This window comes from Dipodomys merriami, unplaced genomic scaffold, assembly GCF_024711535.1.
Source record: "Dipodomys merriami isolate MVZ:Mamm:240054 unplaced genomic scaffold, mDipMer1.0.p SCAF_27, whole genome shotgun sequence".
Classification (NCBI taxonomy): Eukaryota; Metazoa; Chordata; class Mammalia; order Rodentia; family Heteromyidae; genus Dipodomys; species Dipodomys merriami.
The window spans coordinates 2036919-2053682 of NW_027204159.1; the positions used below are offsets into that span (position 1 = coordinate 2036919).

At 35.3% G+C, this 16764-nt stretch overlaps 1 protein-coding gene across 5 annotated transcripts in view; it reads left to right on the forward strand.

The window, feature by feature from the left end:
* Positions 1-16764, forward strand: part of Fer (FER tyrosine kinase) — a 371379-nt gene that overhangs the window by 307839 nt on the left and 46776 nt on the right. The window contains exon 17 of one of the 5 annotated variants that reach the window (XM_070036020.1): positions 16469-16552. The exons of the other annotated variants lie outside the window; for them this stretch is intronic. Within the exon in view, the coding sequence (XP_069892121.1) occupies positions 16469-16502 (34 nt within the window). The 3' untranslated portion in view covers positions 16503-16552. Of the gene's footprint in view, positions 1-16468; positions 16553-16764 lie in introns of those variants that run through there. 5 annotated transcript variants of the gene reach the window in all.

The following is a 16764-nucleotide window of genomic DNA, read 5'->3' on the forward strand; positions in this document are numbered from 1 at the left end:
TATAGCTCTCTCATTAACAAAAGAAAAATACTTTAACTCAATTACCTGTGTGGTATTTGAAAGTTGTCAGGATGTTTTATAATTCCTCTTATTCATCATTATTTATATATTCCTTGTAGTCAAATTATCAGAAACAATAAAAAGTTTGAAGAGAAATCTAGGGGAAGGAAAAGTGAGGATATGTTGGTGAAGAATGAAACTTTTACTTTATCAGATGAGCAGTTTCTAAGGATCTAAGGTACAGCATGGACAATGATAGAAACAGTTAATCTGATTATGATGAGCATTATACAATGTATAGGTATAACAACTTACCTTCTGTACTTTGAATGTAGGCCTTGTTAATTAGGTATTTTCAAATGAAAGAAAAATTCTGTGAGACCTTAGTGTCAGCAAAAAGCTTCAGTCTGTTTTTCTCCCCTCCCAATTTTTCTCTACCATTGAGCCACCTTCCCAACCCCCAACCTTATCATTCTTAACACAATGCTGATTACCCTTTTGAGTAGAGGTTCTTCATTCTCTGTTTTAGTTTCCCTGTGATATTTCACAGATTGGAGACTGTGAAGTTCCCTACTCTCTCTGAGAAGTTAGGAGTCTATTCTAGCTTTCTTAGGAAGAGATAAAAAGGCAGATAGTATGGCAGATGCAGAGTACCAAGGAAGTATAGAATGGTTGAGCTCAAGAGCTTTCTTAGAGGTAAATAAATCCAAATTTTTGACAAGATAGGGTGAAATCACAGAAACAAAGTATTGAGGGGAGATTTCAGGAGTAGATTTTTGCACCTATGTAACCATTAAAGTCGAGGGAAAGACTGACCCTTTCTAAGGAAAAGAGAATCCTTGAAAGACAGGGCCTATGAACGGATCTATAAACCTTGATGAAAGAAAGAAAAAATTAGTCCTACTGAACATTACAGGTGGAGAACTTTTAGGGAAACAAGGTTCAACTGCTATGTCATTTTCAAATGTCAGAACTGATTTTTATTTGACTTTTTCATTCCATTAAGACTTAGAGATTTTTTTTGGTAAGTCAGCATAAAAATTGTAGTAGCTGGATGCCCTGTTAAAAAAGCAACCCCCCAGTCTTCTTCTGGAGATGATATGTTGTTATGGGAACACAAATTTTGCTGACATGTTCTGAAGCTTAATACTTTGATGAATTGACCTGGGAATAAGAAATCAATCGAAAACTTCCCCGTTTTACACTGGCTTCAGTACATATCATTTAGGAAGATGGGCAGCCAGTTTGCTGACAGGAACTACACAGTGCTAGATGGATTGCAATACAAAAATTGAATTAAAGAGAGAATACCACTATGAATTACCAGCTGACTGGAGAGTGTATAATTGAATCATATCACAAATAAAGACCAAAACATTTTTCTGTGACTCCCTCCACAAATTTCAAATTGAAAATACCTTTACTGCATAGTAAGCAAAACATTGCTTCTTTTTATAATGTGAAATATTATAGCAGAGACTGTTTTTGTTACTACCACATTAAACCTATATTCCATTCTGTACACACAAAAAGATGTATATTACGTTAAAAAGCAATGGGTAATTTTAGTGGATCTTAATTGTTTTAAATAAAGCTTCAAATGTAGAAGAATGGATTGAAGCAGCTCAGCATTTTAGCTGTCATAAACTAGAATCAAACACATTCTTTCCTGTTACACTGGATCACTCCACAAATACAGAAACAATACAAAGCCAATTATACTTGAATCAACACTAGTATCATCTTTAACCTGACCGCTAACTCCACTGTAACTAAAGAGTCAGTCCTTTTCACGTTTAATGTGACCAAGTATTCAAACTCCACAAGAAAGGCTTTGACTATCATTTGTCAGTGTTATCAGTAGTGTTTTATTCAATGCCTAGAAAACAAAAATAGCAGTATGAAAGACCTATGCAACTAGAAAATATGGCTCTTTGCAGTGTTCAACAAAAAGTATGATTTTTGAGAGAACTGAAAGAAAATAACAAATGCTAAAACATGTCAGAATGAATTTTGTGTCTGATGTTGCCCCTCATGAAACTCTTGGATTTCAAATGCATTTCTAATACTGCTGCTATTAATAGGAAAAAAATGTTAAAGCCTTTTATCTTATATCTCCAGGCATTAAGTAATGTACTGAAAGTGCTTTTGTTAATCAGTCATCTGATAATAGAATGGAGATTTAATTACAGTCTATGGGAAGGGAGAGAAATCCTTTATAATTTACACAAGTAGAGGGTCTAAGAGTGTAGTAGGTTCCTTATAATTCATTCTTGTCCTCCAACCATGTACAGACTGCTGAGGTTTATTGGGAAATCTTCAAGGTAGAGTTCTGTATCCATGCTTCTCAACAGCTTGTCATCTTCTACATTTCAAGCACCCATGCTCAGAAATATGGAAAAGTTGCAGGAACTGGTAGTTACTATATTCAATTCCCAGATTTTTGTTCTAGAATAAGATCTAATGAAAGCCTAACCAAGGTAAATAACATCTCCCAAAGGGAAAAAAAATGAGGAGCCCCTTACTTTGTATAACTAAAATGAAGAATTCTACAGGGAATAGGGAAGACCTTTCATGAGTGAATGAAGAAAATGTAGAACATGTAGAAAATAAAGAAAATATGGCATTTGTGTTTTCATATCTTAAAAACATATATTCAGCTTCCTTTCTCCATTTTCCAGTGGCCATGTTAATGATGTTTTTGCAGTTTTTCAGAAATGTGAGGAAATGTTTAAAAGAAAAATATACTCAAATTACAAGTTATAATAAAAATAAAGCAAGCAATTTCTTTGCACATTGAGCTTGAGTGATGATACATGAACTGAAAACACACGGCTGATACCCACAGACCAGCCATCCTAGAAGGTAAAATTTCTGTGTCTGGATTTAGGCTAGATTATGAAGATGAAATAACATGAGACTTTTAGGAGCTCAAAATAGATAAATTATCTTTCACTATTTTCCATCATGTATCTGAAAGGAACTTGTTTCACAGTCATTTAGGGATATAGAAAAATGGAGGTCCATTGCTTCTATAATCACAAGCCACAACTGGCTCTTAAGAGCTGCTTTCTAAAAGCCTGCTGGTGGCTAACTCCTGTCATTCTTGCTATGTGCTAAGATCATTGAGAATCATTGTTCCAGGCCAGCTTAGGCAGAAAAGTCTGTGAGATTTCATCTCAACAGAAGAAAGTAGATGGTAGTGACTTGTGCCTGTCTTTCTAATTTAATTGAAAAATAGGAGGAAGTAAGAAATGGAAGGATGGGGTCTAGGTGTAGGTTAGTGTCTGAGGTCCTGAGCTCAAACCTCTGTCCTGAAAAAAAAAATTTAATCCACCTCCTAAGTGATAATCATTACTTCTCACATTTCACTGCCTAAATCAAGTTATATAGCCATCACTGCATTCATTGTGGTAGGATGTGAATCTACAGGAAGGGAACTCTGTATTTCTGGCATTAGTTTATCATACTTCCAATTCTCTTTGCTGTACTAGTAATATGTAGGTTCCAGTTTGGGTTTGAGGTGTTTTTTTTTAATTATGATTTTAAAACCACAAGCAGAAACTTTGCTCCAGTGGCATATGCCTATAAACCTAGGTACCCGGGAAGCTGAGATCTAGATGATCAAGTTTCAAAGCTAGCTAAGGCAGAAAAGTCTGCAAAATTCATGCTACAAAAATAGACAGCAAAAAAAAAAAAAAAAAAAAACTAAACTGGAAGTATAACTCAAGTCATAGAGTTCCAGCTGAATTAGAAAGCTGAGTGAGCATGAGGTCCTGAGTTCAAATTCTTGTTAGTTGCCAAAAAGAATTTTAAAAAAAGCAAAGCAAAACATAAATGGGAAGAAAGGCAAAACATGTTTTCCAGATTACAATTTCCAGAAGTATAATGTAAGGTTTTTTTTCTTTGTTTATTTACACCAGTACATTTCATTCTTAGTCTCTTTCATTAAATCTAACATTTTTGCATAAAATTGTGAGAAAACATAGAGTATTAGAATTGTAGATTACATTCTAGGAACAAAAACTGAGGAAGCCTAAAAACTTTTTAATATTAAGATACATGAGCCATTTTTTTTCTTGTCATGTCACCAAAGATAGAATGTGATTACTTCATGACAAAGGCAGCCACATTGCATTATTTCTAGCCACTCTTATTGAGGTAGGAGCTCATCTATATTGAATGATGTGTTTCTTTTTCATTAAGAAGGAGTTCAGGGTCAAAGAAAATCCTAGCACCTCTGTCATTCCACTAAGTAGCTTGGAAAGTGAGAGTCAGCACTTGCAGTAGTCTAAGGGCATGGGAAAGAGAACTCTGTGCTACTATAACCAAAGCCACTTACCAGACACAGAAAAAAAAGAGTATTGTATGAAATAAAGTGCTTAGCTATACATGTATAAATTTAGTTGTCTTCTTGTCAAACTAGAAGATGGATTGTCTAATCACCCTGTGAGTATTGACTTAACGGACAAGAAACACAGAGCTTAACAAGTGTCCAGGATGAATTATGTTCTCTTTAACATGACTTATATTTCATCTCAGACCTTTCTGCCAGCCTAACTGCACCTCACACCTCAGAATTCAGAGTTCTGTGATGAAACATTAATTTCTCAGAGCCTTAATATGCCCACCCGTTAAAATGATGTCCACCTCACCTGTTGCAACAATGAGAAGCACAAGTTGTCATGTCCAAAACGAGCTTTACAACGTCGGTGCGGGGGGGAGGGGGGGGAAGGGGGGGAAGGAGAAGGATTGGGATTGGGGGGGAGGGGGGAGGCTGGGAAGGGATGTGAAGGGTAAACACAGGAGGAGGCTGCAATGCTTGGTAAGAAATGTACGCATTATCCTGCCCATGTAATTGTAACTCCTCTGTACAGTATGTTCACAAATAAAATAAAATTAAATTTAAAAAATGATGTCCACCTCACCTAATTTTTATATCACCTATAAATATCAGAAATTGAATTACTCATTTACTTATTGTTCCCCTGACCAACTTAAGATCCCCAAGGAAAGAAATTTATTTATTTTTGAGGCTCATATACTTGTCATATTAAATGTCAAAGCGATTACCCACCATATAGTTTAAGATCATTTTCCTAGTCAGTTTCATATAGTTAGAAAGAAACTCCTTGGACTCTAAATCCTTTCTTCTCTGTTCTATTTTTTTTGTCTCATTAATAGCCTTCTTTCCATTTTTTAAATTGATCATTGCTATTATAGAAGTAAACAACATTAAAAATTGGTAAGTTTATTAATTGAATATCCAAGTAGCTCTTCAGATCTCAGAGGCCATGCGAGACTTTTTAAGAGGTACCACCACTAGTCAGGACCATGTGCGTTTTATATCTGGGGGCACTCTGCCAGCATTTGGGCCCTTCTTTTCTTGGAGATCCAGGTTATCTTAGAGAAAACAAGGAAGGTAGACACATCTTCTCAGAACCTACCACTCGATTGACATATCCCTTGTGATATATCTGCCATGTTAATTCTGACAAGTGATATATCCCTAGATGGTTTTTCTCAGTCTCAACCAGATCTTTAACAGTGAGCATATATGGGATAGGATATTTTGTTTTATGATTTTGTTTAGTTGTTATGCATCTTAGCTCATCAGAATGAGTCATTTTTATTGTTATTTTAATTATACATAATTATGAACTGTGGTATAGTGTGAAATGATCAAATCAGAATTAACATTTCCATCCCTTAAAAACATTTTTAATTTTTTATTAATATATAATAATTGTACATAAATATGATATACACTGTGGTATTTCAATACATAGATAAAATATGCAGTTACAAGTCAGGGTAATTAACATGCTTATCATTGTTGTTGAAGCTTCTGAGCTCACCTTTCCTAGTTCTTCAGATAATAGATTATTGTGAAATATGGTCACTCTCTATATATAGTACTTTCTTTTATCCTCCCTCCCTTTATATCCTCTCTCCCTTCTACTAGCTTCACAGCCTCTCTGTAATCACTGTAAGTAATGCTTAATTTCATTAAGATCAATCTAAAAACTATTTTCAAATAGAAAATATGTGCTATTTGTGTTATTTGACTTAGTCTAAGTCCTTGAGGCCTGTACATTTTGCTTCAAATGATAGAGTAACTTTTGTATGATTAAAAAATATTCTACTGGAATAGTCATGTGCCATGTTTCAGAAATCAACTCGTCTATTCTATGCCTTATCTACTAGGAATAGTTCTACAATAACAGGATTACATCAACCTAAAAAGCTTCTATATAGCAAAAGAAATGACAGAGTGAAGAGACAACCTACAGAATGAGAAAAAATTTTGATATCATTCATCTGACAAAAAAATTAACATCCAGAATTCCAAATGTACCTTGAAACCTCAGTAATGTAACTCCCAAATAATCCAATGAAAATTGAGCCAATACATTTATTTATCATATTAATAAATGTACCTCAAAAGAAATTAATATAGTACATTTATGAATAAATTTTCAATTTTATTATCAGAGAAAGAGAAGTTTAAACCTTAATTAGATAAAATCTCACCCCAGTTAGAAAAGTTATCATCAGAAACAGTAACAAATGTTGAGTGGAGCCTTTTAAGGACTTGGACAGTGTCCCTTCATTCTTTTAATAGCTAAAACCCAAATGTTGTTTTGATGTACCTAGCATACAGCATTCTTTCAAGGAATTTGTGTATTTATAGTGCTGGAAAGGAAGTATAATTATAATGAGAACGAATGCAGACGCCCTTGGTATTTAGCACCAAATCAAGATAACTAGAGAATTGAGAAGATGAATTGTGTATAATGGTTTCTCACTGATGCTGAAACTGAAAATCCAAGGGCTTTTCTCCTTCCAATATTGTTTCCTTCTCTGTAGTTTTTTTTTAATTTATAAGAAGACGTGTTTGTTTTAATAATATATGCCAAACTCAACCACGAAAACAAGGCTCCAATCTCCCCTTTCTAATAATTCCAGGGCTATGCATGCTGAAGTTACTGGCTCCACACAGTGTGTTCCAGTGAACCACGTGACTTCCCTAGAGCTAGCTTGACCAAATCAGAGGATAACACCTCTCCCCAGCAAAGGAAAGGCTGGCTCTCCAAATGTCTCAGCTTTTAAACAGAAAAATACTCCCTTTGCAGAGTTTACAACAATGACAAGGAAACGGGATGTTTCTTCATCATATTAAGTTAACTTCATCATATTACGTTAAACTTACACTCAAATAATTTGCTTCAGTACTTACGTTTTTGTCACTGATTTTTTTTTTTCTTGCATGAGTTAGACAGAGTGTGCCCCACCACCTCTGCCTCTGACCTCCCAGCCTCCTGTTTAGGGCACTCAGCTGGGCTTTAGGTTGCTTAGCATCCGCTGGTGTGTTTCCAAGCAAGCAGACAGGAAGGCCTGCTGATTGCTAGCAGACCAGACATATTTTTAGGTTATCTTTATTCAGCAAGATAAAACATTTTCTGAGATTACTCAGGAGGGTTGAGATTGGTGGAGGAGAGACTGCATACTTATAGAATGTTATTATTGGAACTTTATTATTGTCACTTGGATGTTGCATTTCTCAGGAAATGTATGCTAATGTGTTTCCAGTTGCTTTTTTTAAGGCCTTGAGTAGATAGGCTGAATATTGATACCATTTGGCTGTCTAGAAAATCAACTTTAAAATTTATAAACTGCATGTTATTATGTTAAAAATGTAATCTCCCAGAAATTCATATAAATAACAGAGTGCTAGGGAAACTTAGGTGATTTATACCTTGGTATTTAGTCTTTGAGTGTGGTTTTACAGTGACCTAAAAAAATTCAATAAAATGATTTAAAATTGTAAGACAAAGTTTTCTAGTTATCTGCATATAAACAACAAAGAAGGAAGACTAACTGAATTAAAGAATTTTTCTAGTGGAAAAAAATCTTTAGTTATCACCATTTTTTTGTTGATTTCTAAATGTTTCTTAGCAATAAGGTTGAGACCTAAGTTGAGGCCTTTTACATCTCAGGACTAGAATTAAGAACACTCGGGTCTCATTAAGGAGGAGGTGTGTCAATTCATGGTTTCTGGCATAAGTGATATTATTTAATAATAATTTTAGATGAGTGACTTTATGGTTATCACCATACTTCTTCACAATTACAATTAATTTTAATTATTGTAGGTGACTCATTTCTTTCTATAGGCAGTAACGTTTTCTTGTGTGTTAGAATTTCTAAATTGATTCTGTGATATATATTCAACATGTATGAAGTATTCATGAATGAAGTACTTGTGATTTATAAAACATCATGTACATTATATAATGTTTTACGCCTCACAAAAGTTAGAGTCCTTTCCCAAAGCAACACATTGATATATAATCAATTTAAAAATCCACACACTATACAGTACTCACAGAACACAACATGGAAGTTTAAAGTTTTGAGCCATATGGCAAGATAGCATTGGCAAGACTTGACTTTACCATGCTGTATACATCATTATCTCAGAGACATGGGTTGGGAGGAAGTCCAAAGAAGAGTTTAAAAAAATGTAAAAGCAGGGGCTGGGAAGGTGGCTCAGTGGTAGAGCGCTTGCCTTGCATACATGAGGCCCTGGGTTCGATTCCTCAGCACCACATAAAGCAAAAAGAAAAAAAAACAGAAGTTGCACTGTGGCTCAAGTGGTAGAGTGCTAGCCTTGAGCTGAAGAGCTGAGGGACAGCGCCCAGGCCCACAACTGGACCCCCCTCCCCCCAAAAAAAGTAAAAGTAAAGAATCTTAGGAAACTACCAAAAGATTCAACAATGTGATAAAAGTGAAATTAAGTTTTTTTAAAAAACATGAACATGTTTAGACAAAAAAGCAGCATGACAATTGACATTTATTCATAGATAATGAAGATGAAAGTAACATATTACCAAATTTGGGACTCTTATTTCTGTTACCCATTGTTAACATTGGCCAGCTACCCAAGATCAATCTGGGTCTCTAAAAGGTCAAATAATATTCAGGGCAGGTCACTTTCCTTTCTTGTGGTATAGGAAAGAAGGTAGAAAGAGAAGGAAAGAAGTGCAAAAAACAGGTTTTAAAATTGTGACATCTTAATCTTATCAAAAGATCTCTGGGACTCTATAAGAGAATTAAAAATGATGCATCTAAATTTGAAGTCTTTCCCAAATGTGAGGACTCAATAGCTCTTCTCTTCTTCCTCACCACTATCCTTAACAAAAAAGTAGAAATAGTTCAATTGTATTACAAATAGGAGAAAGTTAACAACAACAACAAAAAATCTGGAGCAGGAGAAAAATGCCTAGAGCATTTTCTTAAGCCTCTAAGAGAATGAGGTTTCTGAGCATTCCAGATCTGGTCAGCTTATTTTCTTTAACGGATCCCATCCTTCTAACCCTCCTATTCTAGTTTCTCGCTGCCTCTCCCCTTTTCCCTCCCCTCTCTCATCTATAAATGAACCTCTACTTTCCCTGGAGCATTCTTCAGCCCTGTCACCTGTTACTTCCTTCAGCCTCATATCCACTAGGTCCTAGTCACATTCCTTTCAACACCGTATTTACTACACAAAATAGTGTGATTGCTTAGTTATATCTCCCCTCATACACTTTCCTGACACTTCTTTAGAATATAAACTAACTTTAGTTACCCTGAAAGTAGAAAACCAGAAAGCAAATCCATAGAATATCATAAAGCATGCTGGCTGATTCTTGAAAGGAAATAAAACAGTAAATTATCTTTTCTGAGCCTCTAGAACCCAATATATTTTTACAGCAATCAGATTTTTTTCTGCCCACTCATCATTAGTATTCTCTTGACATATACATTTCCTGAGAAGCTACTGACAATGAGGTTTCATGTATCTTTGCTGTATTATTGGTGGAACTTATTTTTAGTATTTTAGATAGAGCCTACTGAAAATTTCTCATGTTCAACTCTGATTCATCCTACTAGTATCTATGTATTATGATTTAATTATAACAAAATCTTAAAGCAATAAAGATGGCATCTTAAATACTTTCTATTATATATGGAGCAAATGGGCTTCACAGTGTAAAATTATAGACAAATATTATACACAAGTATTTTGAAGAACTTATTTTTGAATAGTTCTCTTTTAATATAGAAAAGCAATCTAGTTTTGCTGAACAGGAAATTATTGTAACTTAATAACGATTTTCTGCTATGATATACTTTTAGATGGGAGCTTCAAGTTTTCCTTTAAAAATTATTTTCTGGGGCTGGGAAGATGGCTCAGTGGTAGAGCACTTGCCTTGCCTGCATGAGGCCCTGGGTTCGATTCCTCAGCACCACATAAGCAAAAAGAAAAAAAAACCAGAAGTTGCACTGTGGCTCAAGTGGTAGAGCGCTAGCCTTGAGCTGAAGAGCTGAGGGACAGCGCCCAGGCCCAGAGTTCAGGCCCCATGACCGGACGTCCCCCCCAAAAAATAAAATAAAATAATAATTATTTTCTGGCTTGAATCACTTAATACAATTTTTTCAAAGTCTTTTCATTTCCTTATGAATGGAGCAATGCCATTCTTTGTCATAGAAGCATAAACTTTTAAATTGTGTATATGTACCACATTTCCTTGATCCATTCATCTACTGAGAGGCATCTGGGTTGATACCATATCTTAACTATGGTAAATAATGCTGAAATAAACATGGTTGTGCTGGTAGGTTTAATATGGCCTTGTTTGTGGTCATTTGGGTAAATGCTCAGGAGTGGGACTGCTGGGTAATAGGGAAACTCTGTTTAGTCTTTTTGGGGACTTTCATACTGCTTTCCAGAGTGGTTAAACAAGTTTACATTCCAATCGACAGTATAGTAGCATCCATCCCCTTTTAGCCACATCCCCAACAGCATTTGTTATTATTTATTATCTTGATAATAGCCATTCTAACTGGGTAAGGTCGAATCTCAATGTTGTTTTGATTTGGATTTCTTTCATGGCCAGAGAAGTTGATCATTTCTTCATGTATCTATTTACCCTTCTTCTTCTTCAGAGAAGTTTCTTTTTAATTCTTTAACGCACTTACTAATGGGGTTGTTGTTTCTTGGAGGATTTGTTTCTAAGGAGTTTTTTGTTTTTGTTTTTTTTTTTTTTAGTTCTCTCTATGTTTTAGATATGAGGACTTGTCTGTTGAATAGCTATTTTATATTATAGAAAGCAAGCCAGACTCAAATAACATAGGCTGCATGGTTTCTCTCATTTGTAATATTTAGAATTTGTCTAGGATATTCTTAACAAAGGATCACAGTAGCTCAATAACTATGTGAACATGACCTTATAAAATGATGTTTATCAAAGTGAACTCCAAGAAATGGAAACAAGAGGGTTTTTTTTTAGTGTACTATTTACTGTTATTTCTTTTTTCTTTCTTTTTTTTTCCTTTGGTTTATTCCCTGTTGTCACTGTTTTTTTATTTCTGTACCCTTTGTCTTATATATAAGCTTATCAGATTTAGGGAAGTAAAGGGGAATCAGAACAGTGGGACTCTTGAATTGGAATCCAATGCAAGAGTTATACTCATTAGACACTATGTTTGAGATGAACTTTATAACTTGGAGGGGAGTCAGGGGAAGCAGGAGAAGATGAATGAGGAGGGGTAACACTGTTCAAAAAGAAATGTACTTGTTACCTATTTATCTGAGTATGTAAGTGCTTATTTTCTGTATTTTCTTCATTTTGTGGAGAATACAAGACTCGGAATCATAAGTTTAAATTTAATTATTTGTGTCAAAATCACTAAAACATTTCTATTCTATACATAAGGCCATAAAACAAAAAATGCATATAATAAATTGATTGCTAAATTTACTAATAGAAACAAAAACTACAGACATATGAGGTTAGAAAAATGCGAAAATTATGCGAAATTTAAGAATGTGGCCAAGGAGATGTGATTCTCTTATGCTTTTGCTACTGACATTTTTTTTCCTTCATTGATGAATTAAGGAATTTTCTGTGGCAGAAATTACTGTACAACTTGACTCCAGAAGAGTTGTTCTAGCAATGAAACCAGGTATACATTGTTGTCAACATGACGACACCTGTGGTTGTTGGAAAAAAGTCACAAGGGCTATTGTCCAAAGCATAGCCTGACCAAAGCCCAACTGCACAAAATGGTTCATTTTTGAAGTTGTAGAGACAGTGCAGTAGACATATTTAGTCATTCAAAAGGTTTCCTAAGACTTGTCCCATAATGAAATAGCAAAGCCAGAAAGTAAATTGACCACATTATTTTTAGCTTCTTAAAGATGTACCTTCAGAGAGTTGAGGCTTAACTGTGGTACTTCCTTGGTTTAGGGAGTATCAGTGCAAGAATTGAGATTTTTAGGTAGGCATCCAAAGTTGAAGACAGTCAAAAGCTTATTCCACGAGGTAAATGTACTTCAGCATGATGTTAGTCACAGGAAAATTTTACATGTACATGTGATTGTTTTTACCTCAATACAAACTCAAGGAAAACAAGGCTCCTTCATATATTTTCATATAGTTTTTTTCTGTCTCAGCTGCAAAAATTGTAAAATGAAAGTCAGTGCCTACAATACCTATGTGCATCTGATCATATAAAATAATATTTATCAAAATGAACTCCAGGAAGTGGAAGCAATAGGGTTATTTTGCTTGCTTGCTGTTTTTGTTTTGTTTTCCTTTTGTTTGTTTGTTTATCTGCCTTTGGGAGGACAAGGGGGCACAGAAATGGTGGAACAAATGGTGAACAAATGTAGCAATAGTATTCACTAGACACTAGGTTGAAAAAGAACTATACAATTTGTGGGTGGGGGTATGGGAGGGAAAAACTGGGAGAGAACAAGGAAAGGCATGACCATGGACCATTGTCCATAAAGAAATATGCTCCTTATCTGACTTATATAACTGTAACCCTTCTGTACCTCACCTTTACAATAAAAAATTTTAAATGCATTAAAAAGAAAATCAGTGCTTGCATATAGTTATATCAGTTTCTATTTCCATTAGGACATTCAATATTTTTTTTAGTCTACTAGTGACACCATGTAGTTTGTGCCCTAGGGAAACATGGGAAATTAATGTAGCTTACCACCCATTTGCCTGCCCAGAGGGAGGCACTTTTTAATTTGACCATGGCAATAGAGACTAGAGGAACAGCTAGTACTAAAAGCCCATTAGGAGTAGTCAGGATATGTTATTAATAAATACAAATATCAGGTCTACAACTCACATATCCCCCTGCAAAAGAATTAAATTATGAACAAAAATGTCAACATAAACTTCTGGTTTATATGTATGTGTATATAATATGTACATACAATTCAGATATCTTGAACTTGAAGGATGTGTAGTTCACTGTGAATGTTAAGTATACCTGTATTTGTATGATGGCCATATTTTGTTTTCCTGTGTAGGAAAACAAGCCTATTTAGCTCTGGGTAGAAGGAAAAATGAGAACTGGAACATCATCTGCCTTATTATCACTGTCTTAATAATACTTGCACTTTAAAATAATCCATGAAGATGTGCAATTCTGAAAAAAAATGCAACTTGGGAAATGTTTAAATTATCTTTAGTTGTGGAAAGGGGGTTGTCATTTCAATAGTTTATGAATACAATGCATCTTGATCAGTATCACCCCTTTCATCATTCTCCCTTATCCCTCCCAACCTCACCACTTCATTCAATATGCATTGCATTTTATGACTGCATTCTACCATATGTCATTGGGTGTGGTGGTACAGGCCTGTAATCCTAGCTTCTTAAGAGGCTGAGGCATGAGGATCTGAAGTCTGAGGCCAGTCCTTGCAACTTAATTTTCTAACTTTAATTCTCAAAAATACTTTTTAAAGGACTGAGGTGATAACTCAGTGTTAGGTGCCTGCTTACATAGGTGAAGCTGGAGCTTCAATCCTCAGCACCAGAAAAAAAGTGTGTTGCTTTTAAAAATACATTATCAATAGGTTAAAAAAATACAGATTAAAAATACAACATACTGAACATAGAAGACATCAAGATAGCATAGCTTTATTCGCGTGTACACCTAAATTAAAATGATTTTTTTCTTTAGAATTAGAAAAAATTTCTATTCAGTCAAAATTCCATTCTGCTATGTTAGTGTTTATTCTCATGTGAACTCTTGAACCAGAATTTTACAGTACAATCATAGATTCCAGCATTTATTTGTCCATTGATTAACTTATATTATCTGGATATATATGTACAGGGAATGTAGTTCAAGTGACTTTTTCCTTGTACTTCTCTTTATCAATATTAAAGAAGTCCTACATTTTTCTAAGGAAAAAATAGTTCGATTTATGGTTAGATTTTCAATAATGAAGTATACTACCAAGTCATAACTGGCTTAAAGATACAGGGAACATGGAAAGAACACCAGATTCTCCTTTAATTCTATAATTATTTTTAAGCTTACATTTTTTGTCACTTAACAATGCTGTATACAAATACAGTAATATTGATCAATGTCACCCCTTTCGATATTATTTGTCTACCTTTTTCCCTTTGACCTCACCCAACCTCTTTTAAGTACCAGCTCCCCGGTGTCTTATTTTGCTGAACTTTGACTTTGCCTTTCTAAGGAATTATGCTATTTGCATTCTCCCTTAATTCCACCATATTTCAGTTAATACATTTGTATACACTTGCATCCTACTCAACGTATTTACTTTTAAGTTGATAAGCTACATCTAGCTTCTAAATATAAGGAAAAACATTCATGCTTTGTTTCTCTGGTCCTGACTTAACATAATTTTTTCGTGACTTTCCATTTCTTTACAAATGGTACAATATCATTCTTTCTAATGGATAAGTAAAATCCCATTGTGTTTATGTACCACATTTTCTTTTTTTTAATTTTATTTTATTTTATTTTATTTGTGAACATACTGTACAGAGGGGTTACAATTACATGGGCAGGATAATGCGTACATTTCTTACCAAGCATTGCAGCCTCCTCCTTTTGTTTACCCTTCACGTCCCTTCCCAGCCTCCCCCCCCAATCCCAATCCCAATCCTTCTCCTTCCCTCCCATTCCCCCCCCCCCGCACCGACGTTGTAAAGCTCGTTTTGGTGTGTACCACATTTTCTTGATCTGTTCTAACTCACTATAGAATACATTAGCAATACTACTTATATCCACCAGTGTCTGTTCTAAAATCTACTCACCAAATCCTCCCTAGGAAGCAGTAATATTATCTCCCTTTGACAAACAAAGAAAATGAGACTCAGTGATGTACAGGTATTAGTAAGTGGCAGACTCTGAACATTTGCTTTTAACCTTCAGCAATATGCCTTATCTCACCTTGGCAAAGTCCCTTCTGTCAGCATGTCTATTTACTCATCCTAAATATAAAGGTATTGCCTTAGAAATGTTACACACAGTTTTTGTGGAAACAATAGAAAAAGTCAAGTGACAGAGATGCAATGAATGACTACATGCTGCTCAGCAATCTGCCTTGATGACTTCCATAAATGGTTTCTCTGTTGTCCTATATTTATGGGTCTCTAGGTTTGCAGACATTAGTTCAAGTATAATTTATGTTGGGAAAAAAAATGTGAAATTCACAGCATGTTTCTATTGGTGTGTGTTCATTCCCACTCCCCACATACCAGCTTAGTTCTGAGAAGTCTCTTGATTGGGACAGGCATAGCATGTTTCACAAGACACCTTACCAGGTGTCAGGGATATCTATGAAATTTATGAACTTTTACCTGAAGTTTGAAAACTGAGGTAACTGGTTCAAAACCTTCAGATTTTGCTGTTTCTCATTTTGCGGGTGAAGCACGCTTCCAGCTCTGGGAATACTAAATGCAAGCTGATTCTTACAGTGTAAAAGGTGAAAAGACTCAGTGAATTGATTTTTGTGTTCCAGTTGATTGGTGAAACTAAAATAAATAACTTAGAAAGTAAAGTGGAAAAAGAAATAATGTTATATGAAGTAAAAAGTAAGTAAACGGCATGATTATGAGATTGAGTCATGCATTTCCACTTCCTTTTTTTTTTTTGGGGGGGGGTGGGCCTCTGGTCGTGGGGCCTGAACTCTGGGCCTGGGCGTGGTCCCTCAGCCCTTCAGCTCAAGGCTAGCGCTCTACCACTTGAGCCACAGCACCACTTCCAGCTTTTTTCTTTTTGCTTATGTGGTGCTGAGGAATCAAACCCAGGGCCTCATGCATGCAAGGCAAGCACTCTACCACTGAGCCACCTTCCCAGCGCATTTCTACTTCCTTAACACAGAAGAATGAGTAAAGAATACAGGGAGAAGCAAATTTTACCCAGTAGCCCTTAATCTTTACATCTAGGTAAAGATGAAAAGAAGAATCTAGATGAAGACATTTTTAACACACGTAAGACTTAGAAAGTCACTGTCAAAATGTTCAGGATAAAAGCAAATGAGTAAGACATTTGTATTTATCACCTTATTGTTTCTATAACAATTTACTACAAATGAAATGGTCAAAACCAACTCAGGTTTATTCCCTTTCAGCTCTGCACGTCAGGAGTCCAGCATGGACTCATAGGACTTGAAATCAAGGTGCCACCAGAGCTGTATTCCTTCTGGAGAAGGGGAGAATCTGTTCCTTGCATTTGCTGATTTCTAAAGGCCATCCACGTTCCTTGGTTTATGGCCCCTTCCTGTGTCATCAGAGTGTATCAGTTCAATTTCTGCTGTTTTTGTCTTGCTTTCTTTTATGACCTGTTCTTTTATGACCTATTTCCCCCTCAAGATAGGATTACACCGGGCCTCTTTAGATAATCCAGAATAATCTCTCTATCCTCAAG